This window comes from Argentina anserina, chromosome 6, assembly GCF_933775445.1.
Source record: "Argentina anserina chromosome 6, drPotAnse1.1, whole genome shotgun sequence".
In the NCBI taxonomy this organism is placed as follows: Eukaryota; Viridiplantae; Streptophyta; class Magnoliopsida; order Rosales; family Rosaceae; genus Argentina; species Argentina anserina.
The window spans coordinates 5,771,381-5,790,474 of record NC_065877.1 but is presented as its reverse complement, the minus strand read 5'-3'; the positions used below and the strand labels follow the sequence as shown (position 1 = coordinate 5,790,474).

At 39.0% G+C, this 19,094-nt stretch overlaps 6 protein-coding genes across 7 annotated transcripts; 1 reads left to right on the top strand and 5 right to left on the bottom strand.

Annotated features, from left to right (window-relative positions):
* Positions 1-139: 139 nt before the first annotated feature.
* Positions 140-4,083, top strand: LOC126798408 (acyl-coenzyme A oxidase 4, peroxisomal). Its single transcript, XM_050525365.1, is given in 15 exon segments — positions 140-240; positions 451-543; positions 832-938; positions 1,050-1,063; positions 1,065-1,122; positions 1,217-1,340; positions 1,530-1,603; positions 1,759-1,868; positions 2,061-2,220; positions 2,402-2,433; positions 2,929-2,976; positions 3,070-3,241; positions 3,323-3,379; positions 3,877-3,941; positions 3,943-4,083. Coding segments are annotated over 15 exon segments (1,224 nt in total). The 5' UTR covers positions 140-218; the 3' UTR covers positions 4,031-4,083.
* A 970-nt stretch (positions 4,084-5,053) lies between these two features.
* LOC126796733 (protein RESPONSE TO ABA AND SALT 1-like) lies at positions 5,054-5,786 on the bottom strand. The gene has a single exon (XM_050523474.1). It carries the CDS (start codon positions 5,723-5,725, stop codon positions 5,054-5,056), a length of 672 nt encoding a protein of 223 aa, XP_050379431.1. The 5' UTR covers positions 5,726-5,786.
* A 904-nt stretch (positions 5,787-6,690) lies between these two features.
* Positions 6,691-9,215, bottom strand: LOC126798406 (PHD finger-like domain-containing protein 5A). The gene is made up of 2 exons (XM_050525363.1): positions 9,088-9,215; positions 6,691-7,344 (listed from the first exon to the last, which is right to left on the bottom strand). The coding sequence occupies exon 2, from the start codon at positions 7,315-7,317 to the stop codon at positions 6,985-6,987; it is 333 nt and encodes a 110-aa protein (XP_050381320.1). The 5' UTR covers positions 7,318-7,344; positions 9,088-9,215; the 3' UTR covers positions 6,691-6,984.
* LOC126798405 (uncharacterized) lies at positions 7,378-9,190 on the bottom strand. The gene is made up of 2 exons (XM_050525362.1): positions 9,088-9,190; positions 7,378-8,609 (listed from the first exon to the last, which is right to left on the bottom strand). Exon 2 carries the CDS (start codon positions 8,524-8,526, stop codon positions 7,909-7,911), a length of 618 nt encoding a protein of 205 aa, XP_050381319.1. The 5' UTR covers positions 8,527-8,609; positions 9,088-9,190; the 3' UTR covers positions 7,378-7,908.
* A 387-nt stretch (positions 9,216-9,602) lies between the features above and the next one.
* On the bottom strand, positions 9,603-14,729 carry LOC126798392 (phosphoinositide phosphatase SAC8). Of its 2 annotated transcripts, XM_050525348.1 has the most exons (20): positions 14,468-14,721; positions 14,294-14,368; positions 13,731-13,858; positions 13,555-13,646; positions 13,311-13,368; positions 13,117-13,173; positions 12,929-12,960; positions 12,688-12,770; positions 12,486-12,592; positions 12,190-12,276; positions 12,019-12,096; positions 11,801-11,865; positions 11,449-11,547; positions 11,236-11,335; positions 10,979-11,087; positions 10,822-10,894; positions 10,642-10,735; positions 10,457-10,531; positions 10,023-10,089; positions 9,603-9,944 (listed from the first exon to the last, which is right to left on the bottom strand). In XM_050525348.1, exons 1-20 carry the CDS (start codon positions 14,628-14,630, stop codon positions 9,817-9,819), a joined length of 1,770 nt encoding a protein of 589 aa, XP_050381305.1. In that variant the 5' UTR covers positions 14,631-14,721; the 3' UTR covers positions 9,603-9,816. The 2 variants fall into 2 exon arrangements, 1 of the variants encoding a protein (XP_050381305.1); XR_007672518.1 differs by lacking the exons at positions 9,603-9,944; positions 10,023-10,089; positions 10,457-10,531; positions 10,642-10,735; positions 10,822-10,894 and having other exon boundaries at positions 11,047-11,087; positions 11,236-11,343; positions 14,468-14,729.
* Positions 14,730-15,144: 415 nt separating this feature from the next.
* On the bottom strand, positions 15,145-17,290 carry LOC126798400 (bifunctional monothiol glutaredoxin-S16, chloroplastic). Its single transcript, XM_050525357.1, has 2 exons — positions 16,851-17,290; positions 15,145-16,039 (listed from the first exon to the last, which is right to left on the bottom strand). Exons 1-2 carry the CDS (start codon positions 17,232-17,234, stop codon positions 15,533-15,535), a joined length of 891 nt encoding a protein of 296 aa, XP_050381314.1. The 5' UTR covers positions 17,235-17,290; the 3' UTR covers positions 15,145-15,532.
* Between the last annotated feature and the right edge of the window lie 1,804 nt (positions 17,291-19,094).

The following is a 19,094-nucleotide window of genomic DNA, read 5'->3' as shown; positions in this document are numbered from 1 at the left end:
TTACAATTTACAAATGTAGAAACCATAAATAGACATGGGTCAAAGGTTAGAATAGGGGAAAAATCAAATGATCAGAAAGAGGACAACATATAAAAGCCTAGAGTTGCGTGCCAACAACCTCATCACTGATCCGCCTAATTTGGAGCTCAAACTCAATCGCCACTGATCCCAACGAACCGGAAAGCACTGAAAAAAAAAACCCAATCCATTTTTTCATCATGACTGTACCACCAAATCAAGGTAACCACGATTCAGCTCAGTCTCTACTTCGTTATTCCTCCAAATCAATAAACTAAATGAATTGGAATTGTCGGGAGGGAAAAAGATCAATAATTTATGGCTTTTTGTTGGATTCTTGAGCTTGAACGAAGTCTTGTTCATTGTGTTTTTGGTTTTAGTGATTCTGATAATTTTTGATAAGCTGGTATTGTGTTGTGATATTAGTTGCAGATGAAGCGATGACCACTTATTTCAATTCACCTGCATTGGATGTCTCCCTTGCTTTTCCACAGGCAACTCCGGCCTCGACATTTCCTCCCTGCAGTAAGAAATCATACTCATCACATATATACAATATGTCAAAATCAAAATGATAGTCGATAGATAACTCGATAGTTTATGTATGCATCCATTTTGTGAACACACGCATTGTGTGATTTATTTGTTTTTTAAATTTCTGTTGATATTGTTATTATTACTGTTCTGTCGAGTATTTTGCACGCAGAAAGATTTTGCTTAGTTGCCAGTTCTATTTGTAGAAAATGTAGGCTATTAGGCGATTTCGGGTATTAGCTTTCCTTGCTATCATCTCGTGACCTTGAAAATTTACAGCTTCCGACTCTTATCAATCTAATGATCTATTGACGCCTGAGGAGTAGGCTATCAGGATGAAAGTAGGACAGGCTGTAGAGAAAGAAGTCGCTCCAATCATGGCAAAGGTATACTTTTTGTTAAACTTATTAGTGTTTGTGTACTTATTAGATTCTAAACAATTCAGCTGTATTCAAACCCATAAATATTGAGATTTATCTGTGAATTTGATTTTTCAGTATTGGGAAAAGGCTTCCATTTCATATTATTCCAAAGCTCGGTGCCTTGCGAATTGCTGGGGGCACAATCAAGGTAACTAGTGGATTCTATATCTATTATTTTGAGTTGTGATTTGGAGTATGTCCGTATGGGTCGTTAAACTTGTTTTGGACCTTCTTGCAATCAGGGCTATGGGTGTCCTGGTCTCTCTGTTACAGCAAGTGCTATTGCTACAGAAGAAGTTGCTAGGGTTGATGCTACATGTTCGACTTTCATCCTAGTGCATTCATCACTAGCCATGCTCACTATTGGTGAGAACTTGGAAAATCTTGTACTTTGGAGTCTCTAATTTTCAAATAACCAAATTATTAGCTGTTTGCTGTACTGATACCACTTTACTTTAATAATGAAATAAAATATCTTGCACCGGATCCAAAATCCAAACACTGCTGTTGATAAGTCATGCCTTGGTCTAACTCTTTTCTGGCTGTGAAGAATAGCATTATGTGGATCAGAGGCTCAAAAGCAGAAGTATCTACCGTCTTTGGCTGAGTTAAAAACCACAGCAAGAAAGGTATTGGCTCTCAACCTTGCCTATTTGCTTGTTTATATTTGTTAAATGACTCTTTTTTTGGTTTTGTATCTTTTAGCTTACAGATCCCTATAGAACTGTGATTATGGTCTTAATTCTCATTTTTATCCCATATCTAATGTAATTGGGATAATTAGGTGGAAGGAGGTTGGATTCTTGACGGCCAAAAGCGCTGGATTGGAAACGCTACCTTTTCTGATGTGCTGGTTATTTTTGCTAGGAATACAACAACAAATCAGATCAAGGGGTATGTGAATCATAAATGTGCGGCAAAGTCTCTATATTTGGTAGTTTTTTAGTTATACTGCTCCATATTCCTTTCTCATTATTTTTCATAGTTCATGAATAGTGCCCTTTTGTTTTTGAGAAATGTATTGCATTGGTATGCAGATGCTCTAGTTTGTGCAAAAGCTCACAAGTTCTCCTCTTTCTGTTTCAGATATATAGTAAACAAGAATGTCCCTGGACTGAAAGCGACAAAAATAGAAAAGAAAATTGGTTTGCGTATGGTCCAAAATGGAGATATTTTGTTAAATCAAGTTTTTGTCCCTGATGAGGATAGGTTACCTGGTGTTAATTCTTTTCAGGATACCAGCAAGGTATAATGCAATTGTAAGAAATAATTTCTTGCAGTCTGTTCTATCTTTTAGGCACTTTGAGCATAATTGTCGAAAGGCAGAATATTTGTTGTATGTATCAAGTCATTATTAAATGATGAGTTGTTCTTAACTAGTGATTACTTATGTTTGTATGTTGCCTACTTTGAATTACTGGAAATAGGTACTTGCTGTTTCCCGCGTCATGGTTGCATGGCAACCAAGGATGCACAAGTACATACGGGTACGGCATGACACGGGATACGTTCTTTTCTAAAATATAGTGTTTTTGATACGTTTTGTAAAATAATATTTAATATATATATTATATATATAAATTCTAAAAGTTAATCAAACAAGCAATTAAAATACCTAAATTCCATTAATTTTATAATAAACATAAGTTTATAAATTAAAATACTTAATAAGTTCAAGCAAATACAACAATGGAATGAGCTATTAGACTCTCCACCTAATTGTAATTAGTAGTTTAGTACTATAGTTATTCTGAATGTTTAACGTGGCATTGACAATTATACCCCAAAACGTATCCAAAATGTCTTTTGACCGTATCAGGTGAGTTGACTATATAGTACATATTATGGATACGTATTTTCAGCCACGGATACATAAATGTAGCGTATCCATACCGTACCCGTATCCGATACGGGTACGATACGGGCATTCATTTTTTCTCACGGTGCATCACAGCTGGCAACCTATTGGTATATCTATGGGTGTCTATGATATGTGCCACAGGTATAAAAACTGTATCTATGTGTCTGCATTTCTCTTCTACCGAGTCTATTTTCAAGCTTTCAGTACCAAGTCTGATCTTTGAGGGATTGAAAGGTATCTGAAGGAGAGAAAAAAAATTCAGAGCACCCTAGCAGCTTTTCAAATCAACCAAGAGAAACTTATTCATATGCTGGGTAATGTTCAAGCCATGATACTTATAGGTTGGCGCCTCTGCAAGTTGTATGAGGCAGATAAAATGACTCCAGGTCAGGCTAGCATGGGCAAGGTGAGAGGAAATTGCATTCTCTTGTTTATTACAGCTATCAAATTGTGTATCCAATCTTAACAAATTATTGTACATCTTCAGTCATGGATCACTGTGAAAGCAAGGCAAACAGTTGCTCCAGGGAGGGAATTACTTGGTGTCACGTCAGATAATTTTCTATTCATACATAAGTAACTAACTAAGAGATGAGAATGAAACCTTTGCAACTAGAAAGTCGGATAAGATTCCATATCCAATACGATTTTAGTTTAGAATTTAGAATTTGGATCCTTTGCTGCACTTGCCAAGTTGCAAGTATCCAATTCTTGGAGAATATGTCCACCCACATACCCAAACCGTGTTGTGGTTTGATTTCCTCCTATGCTCGCTTACCCTCAAATTTAGAATACATGTTTAAAGTGAAAAATGAGCAACAGGATCCGGATCCTTACTTTCCTCACCACCATACCTGTTTTGTTTGGTACATTTATATCTTTCAGATGGTTCCTGTCCTTTGTGTTAACATAGTTCAGCATTTTCAGTGTTACAAAGTAAATCTGATTGCATCAAGTCTTAAACTTGGTATGGTATTGGGGGGCTAAATGCTGGGCACTGAAGTCCTTACATACACATCGTTCTGTACAATTTTCTAAAAGTCTCTGACATTTCATTTCACCTTGCAGGCTTTCTGTGATTTGGAACCCATCTACACCTACGAAAGTGGACATCAATAGCCTTGTCACAGGCCGGGAAATCACTGGAGTTGCCAGCTTCAAACCAGCTGCATTGAGCAAACAAAGGCGCCTGTAGCAGCATTACTTTTGTAGATCTCAACTCTGGAATACAAAGTGTTATCTTGACAACACGGTTTAAATAAGATAGACAGACGTGCATTGTTCAAATTTCAAGTGTTGATTAGTTGACAGTAGAAAATAAAGATGTATATTAACAACTGTATTTGCCATATCATCCAATGCCTGAGAACCAGGTTTGTGCATCCAATCAATCTGGCGAACCCAACTTTCACCAAAACAACAAAAATCTTGAACGTCACATTTTCCGGCCCGAAGTTTCGTGAAATACGGCGTAGTCAAGGTTGCACAGCTCTATTCGTATGGACCAAAGTCTCCAACTCCATCAAATTCCAGTCTCGCACAAGCTATGCCTACCTTCCAACAGAAGCAAAATCTCTGTTGATGCTCAATACAAGTGTTACCCTTTTACAGTCAAGAGTGCTCCAAAAGTTTTTTAGTTTGGCAAGCTAGAAGCCTTGAATCGTAGCCAAACGTCGTAAGCAACAACACGCCACCTACAAGACTCACTACATAGGTCTAGGGAAAGCAGGATCCCTCGATACAAAGAAGGCAAGAATGAACCCTTTTACAAGGAAATGGGCCGTAGCCGTAGGACACCTCAACATCCAAAAATCGCCTTAAATTTTTGACTACTTTGCATGGGTTGATAACTTGGGAAACAAATTTAAATTTAAAGTATCATAACAATAAAATTTTGATTGTTAGGCTGAAATTTAAAAAAAAATTAAATTCGCAGTATAACATCAATCCGATGATTCGCCAGACAACAATTGTATTAGTGATTGTAATTAACAATTAGAAAGAACACTAAATTGAGGACCAGTTGAGGGCTATGTATCTAATTATAGACCCAACATATATACGAAAAAAGACAACAAAGTGAAATGTTCTCTAACTAGTGCCATCCTCATTATTATACTCATATATATTCTTTCATCAAATTAGCAAAAAACAAAAAGAAAACAAGAAGAAAGTAACTAACTAACTAGCTTACTAAACAATTAATAAAAGTTCCAAACTACCACCGCCTTCCGGAGCGCTGCTGCCTCTCCAACCCACGGTTCCTAATTTTGAGCTGAAACTGACCCACCGTGACCAGAAACCTCACCGCCTGAGCGCCGCTGAGCATCTCCACCAGCTTGGTCGCTATAGTCGTCCTCAGCAAGTCCGCATTCGCCACCACCACTCGCAATGCCGACTTCAACGACCGCGTCGCCTCCTCCTCCTCCCCCTCGCCGTCTATCCACCGCGAATAACGACGCGCCACGTTGACGAACCGAGGTGCCGCCACGCTCTCGTGTATCTTGGCCAGCTTATCATTCAGCGTCCGCTCCTCGACCCGGGTCTCCTCTATCAGCCGGGCCACCCGGACCCGCTGGTCGTCGGACAAGTCGGGTACGGAGTCCGTAAAGAGCCGGAATGCCAGACCCGGTTTGAACCCGGCTATCCAGAGCAGGGCCCGCTCCAGCGGAGTGAACCAAGTCGGACAAAACACCCGAAACACATCTCTCTCGGCGATTCTTGATTTCTCTTCATAGTATTGCTGGTAATGAAGAAGGACCCGACCAACGAGGTCCCTGAGGTCGACGTCACGGACCTCGTCGGCCCGCTGCTGGGCCGACTGGAGCTCGTCGAGGTAGTGCTCTTGCCGCACCAGCCATGCCTCGAAGAAGGCTTCAAAAGAGGACATTGAGTAAAACTAAAGTCAAGTTTGAGTGAGCGGTTTTGCGTTTTGCTGCCAAGAAAAATGGTGGCTGGGTGGATACTTATGGGATGGAATACTTCGAGAGCAAGGTAAGGATTGGGGGAAGAAGACAGGGGGAGATCGAGGTTTTAAAAGACACGTGTGGAACTGGACGCCAAAATAGAGTTCTGTGGGATTTTGGTCGGTGTGCAAAACCGACTCAAGACCATTTAAACTAAAAAAAGGTCGGGATGGTAACTTGGAGTTGGAGCTCGGTGCTTATTGTCGTGTAGCTGAAGAGGGAGAGATCAGAATCATCAGATAGCGCATGGAAGGAAACCCAAAAATTTACAGGATCTGGGATTCTGGGTTTTGGGCTGACGGGGCAACACGTCTCAAGAATGCGAAGTGGAGAGGTTATGTGAAGACAAGTCATGTTAGTCATCGGGTGAAAAATTGAGAAGAAAGGGGAAGGGGTGGAGTTCAGGTGTTAAATGCAAATGGCTAAGATCGGAGAGAGAGGTAGAAGAAGGAAGCCAGATGGCTGTGACGAAGGGAAGCTTGTACGTCGACCAATTGGTGCTCGTGTTGCCAATTGAAGAGGTTGAAATAGTTGAACAGCCAATGATGGAGGAGGAGGAGACATATCAACTCATTCAACTGTTGACATATTTTCAGGTACTCGTTGATTTTATGATCTCTAGAATAGTATTGACGTGAAACAAGTAACGAAGAAACTCTTGTGCTGCTTGCATGTCTGCATTGACCATGTGAATAAGGATTCTTCTGTTATTGGTGTTTGTAGCTCTAGTGATTAGGCCATTTACCAACGTGTAATGATGGCTGTAACGAACGAATATGGTTGCTTGCCAGAATCACAGATGCAACCAGTTTTGGAAACTCAATTATGTAACAGCAAAGTTGCCCTAGTTGAGTAATGCAAACTTAATAGAATCCTGCACGAGTGTAAATCCGAGAAAGGCATCCATGGATAGATGTCACTGAGTAACAACAATGAACAAGAGCTGATTCAACGTTTTACATTCCTCAACTACATGTCACATACTGGGAAACAAGACAATGCATCCAAAAGAGCCAACAACAGGAGCAGTCCTATATGCGTAAAGAAAAATAAGAGCAGCCCAAACACATAGTAAGCAGAGTCCTATATGAAGACGTTTGCTAAGCAGATCCGACTGATAGTAATATAAGCTAGCGGCAATATTTGAGCACAACAAAATGATCTCACTAAGCTAAGCGAACGATCACCTTTTCTTGAAACCATACTTCTTCCTTTCATAGAACAGATCTGTTTTGGCACTTCCTAGATTCACAATTTTTGGACACCCGTCTCTATCTTTCTCCTGCTGAGTACACTCCTTGCAGTAATAAGCATCAGAAATTCCAACACCACCACAGATAACACACCGTCCCTGGAAGGATCCATAGTTGCACTCATCGCAGACCCTAACAAGTGTGCAGGGGCGCACATAGGAGTCACATATCACACACTTACCATCACACTTTTCGCACAACCTTCCAATAGCTATTCCTGGTTGTTTCCTGCACATAATCAGATCAGGATGATGCTTCGCCATGTTCCTGCAACAACACTATTGCTACTCCTGCAATTGTAATCCATAAGTATAAATGTCAGTTACTTTCCCAAATTACCAGCATCATAGCTTATAAATCAATAAGATAGAAACCAAAAAAGACTTGTGAAATTAGTTTGATAGATGGGTTTCAGAATTAGAGCCCTGTTGAGAGAAATTGCCAAAAGCAATGGCCCTGTTGACTTGTCAGTTGCTAATAGATGCTACATTTTCTAACAGTCATGAACGTTCTTTCTCAAATTTGTTCATCAACAGTTGCAAGCTGAATAGTAACTATACTAAATTTAAGAAAGAAGCGAAATCACATCTATGTGCATGTCTACTAACTTTCAGCAAATAAAATTGAAGGTGTGCATAATAATGAGAAAGAAACTATCAAGCTGGAACGTCAATCATTTTTTGACAGGAGTAACAGTACTTGAATTATAGCAATGCTGCAACATGCAGCAAATGCAATACAAGAAGCTGATGGAGGAAGTGACAACAAAATGATGGATCAGTTAAGACTACAGCTGCCAAATATCATAAGACAATGACTTCCATACGACCCCTTGAGAACAGACCAGAAATAGCTTACGCCGAAAGCAATGTTACAGCAAAGAACAAAACCAAAGACAGTCCAAAGCAAGCTCCAACAATTGCTGCAAAAGCTTTTCCCTGAGACCTAAAATGGAACTTGACGGTGAACCAGGATAATCCCTTGTCCACGAAAGGAGCAAGAGCAAGGGCTCCTCCAGCTCGAATAAGCTTAGTAACCTGGCTACCAGCCCACACCATGGCCATTATTTTAAGAAATCGCTGAGCAGCTGCGAGGTAGCCCATCTTTCCAGGTGCAGGAGCAACATAAAACCACACGATGAGAAATGTCGTAAGATAATAGACAGTATTCAATAACCCGTACGACAACAATCCAGAAATACCATATCTCCTCAGTTTCGCCAACGTATCATTGGATGTGGCAGAACCTCTCTGACCACTATCACTATTCCTCCTTGAATCTTCAGGTTCAGGATCAGAATAATGACTACCAGTATTATTTCCATCAATCGAAGACAATCGCCGAAACTGGTTCTGATTCAGTTGTCTGTAGCCAAGCTTTGGCAACAAAACGCAGGGCTTGCTCAGGTACGAAAATTTATTGCAGCACAGGGGTTGCAAAAAAGGAGTAGGCAGAGTCAGGCAACAAGCCATGATCGAGATAGAGAAAGCGTATGACTCTATGGCCGTCTACAAATCCAGACAAAGTAACTGCTTACATTCACAGGCCATGCAACCTAAGATTATCATAGTCAACGAATCAACAATGGGGACTTAAATTGTGCATTAATCCCAGTGGTATACTTTCACAAAATCAATACAATCATTTTCTCAAGGGCAACAACAACTAACATGAACAGCAACATCACCAATCGAAGGAACTATGTTCCGATATCAACATCGATTTCCCTCTTGATTCAACTTAATTCTTCGAAATTTAGGTTTTTGTGATGGTTGTCAATTCCCAAATTTCCTTTTCTTTTTATAACTACAATGAAATTGTGAGCTTCAGGCATGCGCCTCAGTAAGATTAGACGCCGAAAATAATCGAACAAAGTGTGGATGGAGCTGAAAAATTCTAAGGGAAATTCGAACATAATGCGATGTGGAAATCATGATAAATCAGATGCGCGCATTCATAGTTAGAAGAGTCTAAGTGTGGCAGCAGTTACTACATTCAACAGAAATCAACAAGGAGAAGAAGGTGATAGTTACCGAGGATGGAGAAGAGTAGAGGAGGTCGTAGCTACTTGTTCTTCTTCACTATGACAAAGGTGGAGGAGCTTTGGAGCTTAGGTCACACAGAGAGTGTGAAAACTGAAAACCCCAATCCAGCAAAACCACGTCGTTTTATGGGTTTTCTTAAATTTTTATCATTTTGACTCTTGGGCCCTTCTCCTATAATAGTTTAATTTACGAGCCCTTAGTCCCATTTGGTAATGGTACTCAGGTACTGAGACAACTTTCTCATCCGTTTGATTCGGATGCCTTATAGGCTTATACGTTTAGGCTGAGCACTTTCTTAGAGCCGAGTTCTAACCCAAATGAAAATTTTGTAAACGAAATCCAGGACTGTAAATCAATGATTCTTCTTAATCAATACCACTGAGTGGCTGTTGCCATAGTATCGAAGGAGGGAAAATTCTCATCTCTCTCCAACATGTCATGATCATTCAGCTGTTTTATGAAAAACTTGGATAAACTGTTTAAAAGAGGGTAAGCAATTAATCTCCACTTCAATTTCATTCTAGTTATTATTATGCAAGGGATATTTCCTTTTGGTTCGGTCAATTGTCAACCCAAATTTATGTAGTGAGATCTCCATATCCAGAACTAGAAGCTCTAACACAAAGTAACAAGCCCAAAACGACAATCCCAATGTGATTCTGCACAGTTTGAGAGAACTACTGTTTAAGCAACTAGCAGCTCTATCTCAGAATAATGTTACACGAGTCTGCACAAGCGAGGTCTAGAACAGAACTGTCTTCCATTAGCTTTCACCACTGCTGCTACTCCGGCAGTCACTCCGGCCCAAAGTACAGAAGTCATGAATTGGTGTGCGTTTCGCCCCGCTGCAATACAGATAGTTTTTAAGTACTTTATGAGTAGGATGGCAAAATCAAGTTGAATTCCTGCCATGATAGTTTTACCTTGCTGAAGTGTAAAAGATGTCACCGTCAAACCTCCAATTAGCAAAGCTGAAGCCACCGGTAGATACTGCAATATACCATATAACCAGTCAAGACTAAACCATAAACTCTGAATCTAAAAAATGACAGACTTAGAGAGAAACCCCAGATTGCTAAGACCTCGGATTTCATTACTAATTTGATTTCAATAGACACACACAGCAAGACCATTGGCCTAATACCCAACTATAGCAACCTACACTACATGCTTTGATAGCTGTCTGCCAAACATGAAGAGGTCAATGAGCTGTAATCATTTACTACCATTACAAACTTAACCTGAACCTAAGAGACTTGTTTTATTATACCAACTGTGTCAGGAACTGAAAACTAACACATAATATACTCTACGGCACTTATATATCTTAGAAACTCCTCATTGAAAGAGTACTTACAGAAAAGGATTCTGGCTGGCGTGGTGAACCATCCCTCCTAACCATATAGCGGCCACTGATAAGATCAGCAGCATCCTGAATACATTTCAAGTTTATTCAATCATGAGGAACTACTGAGGACTAATTGAGAGAGAGAGAGAGAGAGAGAGAGAGAGAGAGAGAGAGAGAGTCAGCTAGCTCCTTACCTGCCGAATACCATCCTGAAAGTTATTCAAATAATATCTTGAAAGAGCACTCATCCCATCTTTAATCATTCCTCCAAACGTCTGTTTTCCATACCTGTGTAATATGGATCCAGAAAATATCACATAAAACTTTGAATATTGACAATGATTCTTGAAAATCATGGTTTCGATAGGAGTTACCTAACTAGGTCCCCTTTCAAGGCGTGAGTCCCAGCATACTCGAGGCTTACCTCGTCACCGTGTTCAGCCCACACTAAACAACAAAGTTAGAATAGTAGACAGATATGACTAATTCTGGAAAGGTCGAATACTTGAATTATAAAACAAAAGTCCATACATGTTCTGAATTTTTGATACTCTTCATCAAACACAGAAATTGACTCAGTTGAATCAAGCACTCCCATCCTTTGCAACTGGGCATCCAGACACTTCTGAGCCAAGTAACTCTGCAAAATGCATTTGAAGGAAGCAGCATTTTACTCATGGTATGGCAGATGGCATGCTATCATTTTTTTATTCATGGTATCGCATGCTATATTAATATATTGGCACAACTCCTGAGAAACAATTAGACTAGATAATACTCTAAGAAACCTGGGTAACATTTGTTCTATCGAGGCAATCGATGCAGTTAGATCTGACAATTCCTTTCTGCTCCTCCAGTATTGTTCCTTCCGCATCAACGAGAAAGTATCTGCTCAGCTGGAACAGTAATGATTAAAAACAGTATTACAGATAATACCTGGATTTTTTTCATAGTTAAATGAATCTGATATTTGGCAATAAATTGCCATCTAATTTAATTACCCTTGCTTTTCAAGTTGCTCTGATAGTTGCTCATATAAGACCTTTAAGTTTTCAAAATTTGAGTTGCCACATATATGATGGAAGTCGAATGGAACATATCTGCCACAAGCAAAGTTATATAATTATGATGTCAGTCCTTTGAAATATTTCCATAGCCAATCAATAACGAATTGAGGGCAAATTCTCACCGTTGATGTTGTTATAATATCATAAATGACAGAAGAGAAGACATATTAAGGGTTTGTATAGTAAGAATTATAATGGGAAAAAGAAGCCTATAATTAACTATATAGTAAACTAAGCGAAACAGGGGATGTCAACAAGTACGTACGAAAAAGTGCCAAGAGGTCACCTCATGTTTGGTAGATTTTTCGTCTCATTAGAAAATGCCTTGCTTAGTTGACCTTCATCACCGTGCTACAAGTAAAATAAATGAAAGAGTTATGAAACTTCAATTATATGAGATAGTATAAACCTCACATAATAATTGAAACTATATAGTATTAGACACATATCTCTCGGGAAAAAATCATCATAACTACATTGAAATTTTTAGAATTTAAATCTTACTTTATCAGTCAAGTCTACTGCTATCGTCTCTCCATATCTTTGGAAAAGATCATGAAAATGTCGCTCCACTACATTTGACTGTAGCCATGTTAGAAATTATCTTTTAAAAAAAAAAAAGGAGCTGCATCATCACGAAGCAATAACAAAAGGCTAATTTGGACAAAAACTTACCGTCTGATCATGATAATTGATTTTAAGTCGTGGTTTATAGCTCAAGTCAACAATTTGCTCCCAAAGAAGTGGAATTGAACCTCGAATCTGAAAGACATATGAAACAGTGTTATGGAGTTTTCTTTATCCTATTTCACTACACCCAACAATATTTCACTGTGTATAATGAACCCAAGGTATACCTGATGCCTTATTTTGGCACAGGAAGAGAATAATAAATAACCAAACCAACTAAGTTATGGAAATGTTGATTAAATGATCTCAAGCAAGATATATTTTCAGAACCTAAATATTACCTGCAGCAACGATGACCTGAAACCTTCAAACTCCACCAATTGCTCCGTTTCAATAAAGTTAGCTACATCTCCTTCAAGGTTAGCTCCTCGTCTCCACATTCTTGTTCCTATGTGTCCATATAATATTGTGATTAGATATCAAAGCTCAATGATATAGAGACGAGATGATGATTACAATAGATATCATTTCTAGAAATTCTACCTAGCCGACGGGTACACCTCCTTGAGAATATTGTAAGTGCAACAGGTGAGTCTTTTAACTTTAGCTGTGTGGCCTGGAAGCTTAAACCTAGATTAAGGTACACAATATACTATTTCTCAACTGAATTTATTACCTAACTGAGGGGTAAGTTTCTCTGTGTGTGTGTGTGTGTGTGTGTGTGTGTGGAGGGTAGAGAATTTTAAGGAAAAAAAAAAAGGAAATCAGTGGCTTGAGGATATTTCCTTGTAGAAGAGGAATAATAAACCCGTCCAGCTGCCACACAAATTAAAAAAGAATCGTGAGTTTCAGGAACTAACAACTTTTGGATAATGCTTTGTTAAAGATACAGATGCCTTGGCTTTGGAGGAAGAGTATTGACTCCCAAGATTTTTAACCAGTCATACCTTAACGACACCAAGAAAATCATACCTTATACTCAATGAGTTCATCCAACAGATTTTTGTTCCAAACAAATCGAGGGTCAGCCTGAAAAACTGAAAGTTTATAAATCTGACCAATTTATAACAAGTTGCAGATTATGATACTTAACGTGGATTACTTCCAATAGCATTTCAAAGAATAATTCAATTCACAGTAAATTATAATTCCAAGTTTCAGCCAACCTGCTTCCATATTGGTTTGGCCATCCAACCTCCTATCAACTTGCTTCTTCTTTGTATGCTGATAGAAATGATCAAACACATGAAGTTAGCATAAACTGATATGACAGGCAAAAAAAATAAGAGAAGAAGCAAAAGTTGACATGATACACCTCTGTATAAATTAGGGAGAAAATCACTTGACAAGTATGGCAACAGTGATGATATACTTAAATTAGTGGCCAAGCGCTAGGTATAGAGAACTTACTTTAATGTTAAGTCTGTTTCATATGAAAAGTACAGACCCGGAGTTAATTGAACTGTTTTCAACAGAGCCATGAAGTATGCCTCATCCTTTTTCTGCACATGAAGATGACCTTTAGTAAAACATCATATAACCGCTCACTTTTGCTTTGTATACTAAGCAAAGAAACAAAATCTTACTTCTTGAGCAGTTGAGAGCTTCAACACCTCATTGCAGGAGAGAAAATTCATAGAGTTCACTCGGTAAACAGGGAAGCCAAGATACTTCCCAACTTCTATGCGAGAAGTTATTACAAGTAAGTAATTTCCTGAACCAAACACACCCAAAATATCATAAAAGACCACATTACTCCGTTTCAATTTCAAAGCAAAACCCACATTATTCTGTTGAAACTATCAAGCCAAAACTCCAATATACCATCAGCAGCAAAACTGATTTGCTTCTGCGATACTAATGTCGCTTCCGGAAACCAAATCTCATCGAATAAAAGCTCATAGTTGACTTCTAAAATGAGAGCTCATAACACATAGATTAAGCAAATGTAAAACTCTTCTACTCTGAGGCAAAGAAACACTAATGACTATTGAGCCACAAATATAGTGGATGCAAAATTCTAGAACCAAATTCAAAATACAGAATCATATACTGATACAAAAAGCAGAATCATATACTATCAGAATCGGATTTTGTTGAGTTTGAACGATCACAATTCACAAAGGCTTACAACAGTGGCAGTGATTACCTGCGAGCAATCTGATCGTGCCGACGACTCCATATATCGTCGAAGTTTTCGACGGCTTCGCAGAGGAAGAATCAGCTTCATGATCAAATTACAACAAAAACGATTCAGATCACATTAAACGCGAAAAGCTTGAATAAACTCAAACGAACTAAAACATAGCCTTTGTATTTTTACCGTTGAGCGGTTCAATAGTCCCGTCGCGGCGGCCGATCACGAAGCCTTGATCGGGAGCTTCAACGGATTTGATGACGTACTTGTCCGGAAACTCCTGCAACTCCAGCTGCTCGTAGAGCTTGAAGTTTCCGGCGGAGGAAGAAGAAGAAGATCCACCGTCCATTTCCCGCGTGTTCCAGTAAACCCTAGATTGAACGATCCCCCTGCTTTAATTGATCGAAGAAGAAGAAGAAGAATTCTCTACACATTTTAGCAATCATTTCTGAGAGTAACGAATTTAACGAATCCTGAGAACACTGGACTATAATGGAAATGACGTTACTGCCCCCCAATAATAATTGAGAACATTATCCAATGAGACGCTGTCTCAGTTTGTCAGGGTGGTTTATTTGGTAGCGATGGGCAGCAGGACGGTGGTGACGGGAGTGTATGACGTGGCGGATATTTGGCTGCCAGAGAGTGGCAGTTTGGTAAAATTGAGAGGTCTGTTATGGCATGGCCGGCAAGCAAGACTAAACGGCTGGGCATTACGTGCAAGTTAGTAAGTTCGTTCCCAACTAACAGTCATGGTTTTAGTTTCATTATTTGATGTATCGATACATTGACGTTAGAAGCTGCCCATCAAATGAAGCATTATCGGAGATAGCTGCATTTCTGGCCAGTGTAGTCTGCGGTAGGGTTTCAGGATAAGAGCGAATCCAAAAAGAACCGAAGCGTTTGAAAACCAAAGGGAAATACAACAACAATGTCGATTCTCAAAACCAAATGGAGAACTTGCAGGTCTCAAATACATATCAAGTACAAATAGAGAGTATGAATGCAATGAGAGCAGGCCAAAACTTATGGGAGATGCAGACAACTTCATAATCAGCTCGATCAATATTAATTCTTTTTCACTAAACCTGAAACCTTTGTTGAGTTTGTTCCATAGATAGATGCAACTAATGAAGTACAGGCCTCAATATGCTGCATAGAACTAATCACTTGATACATGATTTGGCTAGCTAATACGTACAGCTGCGAACTCGCACCCCATCTGTATAGAGACCAAAACTTAGCTAACAATCACTTCTTAAACAAGTTAGCAAGCTCGCCCTTTTCGTGCATGGATGTTAAAATATCACAACCCCCAACTAGTTCTCCATTCACAAATATCTGAGGGAAAGTAGGCCAATTGCTATAGGTTTTAAGAGTCTCCCTCAATCCAGAGTTATACTCTTCGTCAAGCACATCAACACTCTCATAATCCACCCCTTGACTTTCAAGAATGCCTACAACCCTCTGCGAGAAACCACACAATGGGGCGCTTCTTGAACCCTTGATGAAGGCAACGACCTTGTTCTCCTTTACCAACTGATCCACAAGTTGTTCTAATGGAACTGTCAACTGCATGTGACGGCCTGGTGTCAGCCGCAGATCAGGCTTCTTCTTCTTAGGTGCCTTCCGCACCCAGGTGGCATTGCCTGATTCATTACCCGGGGGAACCTTCCCAGTAGCTTTTATGTGTTCTTCCATCCATGATTTCCAAGCTTCGGTTAGAACCGTCCTATCCGGTTCGTCTACTATCCCAACCTACATTACAACAATACAATCACTTGTAGCAGAATAACAGCACAAAATTGATTAAGCGGCTTTGCAGAAATGAATACTGATTCACCAGACTATGCCTCGTGCAAGATATACAAACCATGTGAGAGTATGGATTATTAACTAATCTCGTAATACTTAACTTCTAAAGGTGCATCATTATTATACGTATTATTAGACTACTGTACCATAACAAACTGCATGAACCTGATTATGCCTACACCAAACAACTTCATGGGCTTATAACCTATAGCAATGTTGATTCTGGGTAAGAAACACCAGAAGAGAATCTTAAACTGGCAGACCTGTTTTTTGTTGCACAAATATCATACTGAACACTATGCAGTCGCAAACAATTCCATAACATTCAATCACATTAAACTTCACTTCCAAAGATGTACAATTTATTTCATTAAGAAGCAACTGATAGTAGCCTAGCACCTTTCTTCAAATATATATCTCGCTATCATATTAGACTTATGTGCCCCCTTAATTTTACCAAAAAAAAATTAATGCTTATAGCAGCGTTGATTCTTGGTTCCTTACTCTATACGTGAAACATCTATTCCCCTAACAACCACCCCTAAACACTTGGAATGCTTAATTAAGTTGATTTGATCAGTTCTAATTCAATTTAGAGAAGGAAACTATTAAATGTTTGATTTCACAAACTAACAATAATCGAATGAAGTATAACAGTATTTACTAAATAAGCTCAAAACTTAGCATCAAAATATGAACCTGAGGAACAAACTGAAATAAGCTCAAAATTTCCAAGGTACCAGAAAACGCTTACCTTGACGGAGTGGCATAGCTCCGGCACCGATTTCCGGTGAACAAGAATACTCGCCGCTATGTTCCTCGATAAGCCGACGAACTGAAGCTCGCCGTTCTGGTCAAAGACGGCGTAGACGCCGGTCTCCGAAGGCAAATTTCCGGCGACTTCTTCACCATCGACTGAGACTACCTCAGTCTCCGAGAGGCTCTTGACAGCCGAAGTGACGACCAGAGCGCGAGGCCTGGCCGGAGCGTAGGGGTTGAGAGAAATGGAGGGAAGGGAGAGGGGTTTGGGGTGTAAATTGAGAGAGAGGTGAAGGGTAGTTTGGGAAGATTGGGGAGAAAATAAGCGAGGAGACGGCGGCGGAGTTTGAATCGGAGAGAGGTGGATGATTGTGGCCATTGAGATGGAGTATTGGAGAACCGAGGCTTCTAAACCAGTAATCTATCAGATATTATCGGACCGCCAAACGGGTTCGGTTTCGGATCTAGCTATTGGGCTCGGTATTGAATACCGAATTGGACCTCATCCACCGATTAGTGCCACATTAGAGACTTCCTTAGCAATCGATTTAACAATGTTACAGCAATAATTACATGTTATGTTTTATCAAATGATACGTGGGGAGCGAATGTTTAGATATTTCTTTAGCTATGGATGAGTCAATTGACAAATTTAGCAAATATCAAATTTATGTTTGGAGCTCCAATTTACATCCAAAAATGTCAAATTGTTAGATAATTTCAAATTAGTAATACTACTGGAAATGTTTTTATCACTCTACCAAAAGGTCCGTTACTATAAAGTTTATAATATATATTATTCAATAATCATATATCACATGTTCTTTATAACGTTCACAATAGATAATTGATTAGACTATCACTATTACGTTTTGAATATACTACGAACTTTCACATAACATTGACACATGAGTAAATGCATGTAGCAAGTAGTGAATTGTTTAAAAAAAATTACTAGCTGATGTTCATGTAGTACTCATGAACGATGGTTCATGCTACTTTCCTTTTGTTTCTTGCTGAAGAATTTTCAATTTCGAATTCAGATACCTAGATGATGATACCAGTACGAAAGCTTCCGTGCACAGTGCTATGATATTTTGGCCATAAAGAGATGATGATACCAGTATAGACTATTAGACTTCTCAAGTGGCTATGAAAGGGTTTGGAGTAAAAATGCAGCAAATGCGTACGTGGTAGGCAATGATGTAGATGAGACTCATGAGAGGGGACTATTGTCGCACAAGAACATGATGCAAAAATTAATGGTAGGTTTCATCTATTTGATTTTCACGCAAACAGAATCATACCTTCACAAGGTGAGTGAGGTTTTTTTTTTTTTTTTGATGAAACAAGGTGAGTGAGGTTGCCATTCTCTTACTTAACCAAATCTTATATATTGCAGCTGATCATTGCAACACTCTTTTAGGGGTCAAAAGAAAGTTTTATTCATTTTTTTTTCTTTCTTTTTTCCAAATTTCAGAGTCACCCATTTGGCCATTTCAGTAGCTTCTAACAGCAGCTAGCTTGTTTTCAGTTTTGTAAAGGATGTTCAGGTTGATCCATCAGTTTTTAGAATCATTTAATTGATTTTTATTAGATTCAGGATCAATCTCATGATGTGGGAGTTATCATGTCCAAATCTTCAAGAAATGTTTTTTTTTAACGTGAAGGTTGATAGTAATATTACACAGAAGTTAATACCAAGTTACCAACCTTTGTTTACTACAAGTGTCTCATAAAATATCCTAGGATGCGATTTTACAAGTTAACGATGACCAGCTTCTCAGCTTGTAGCTCTTCTTGTTTGGATCATCTCTAAAATGGTGAGTCCCCGATTTCCTCATAATAAATAGTCCGTAAGAATTAAAGTTAAAGACCCTTTTGCAGTTTTGCCCACATTTCTCCTTTGGGACCAAAACTTTGCCTAGTAATGATGAGACATGCAAGCTTACTGAACATGCAATTGCTTCCATCTTTTCAATGAATAAACCCTAACAACCTCAAGCATAATTCTTTCTTCACGAAAGGGAAGTTAATTGAAAAAAAGAATTGATGGAATCTAGTGTTGAATAACCAGCAGATCAGAAACAGACATGCACTTCATAGTTCATACAGTTCAAGCTACTTATAGTAAGAGTGTTATACATTTTTGTTTTGGGAGAATTAAAAAGACGGGTATACATTTGTGTGTGAGTGTGTGTACAACTGTACATGTATGATGGAGTAGTTTACCATTTAA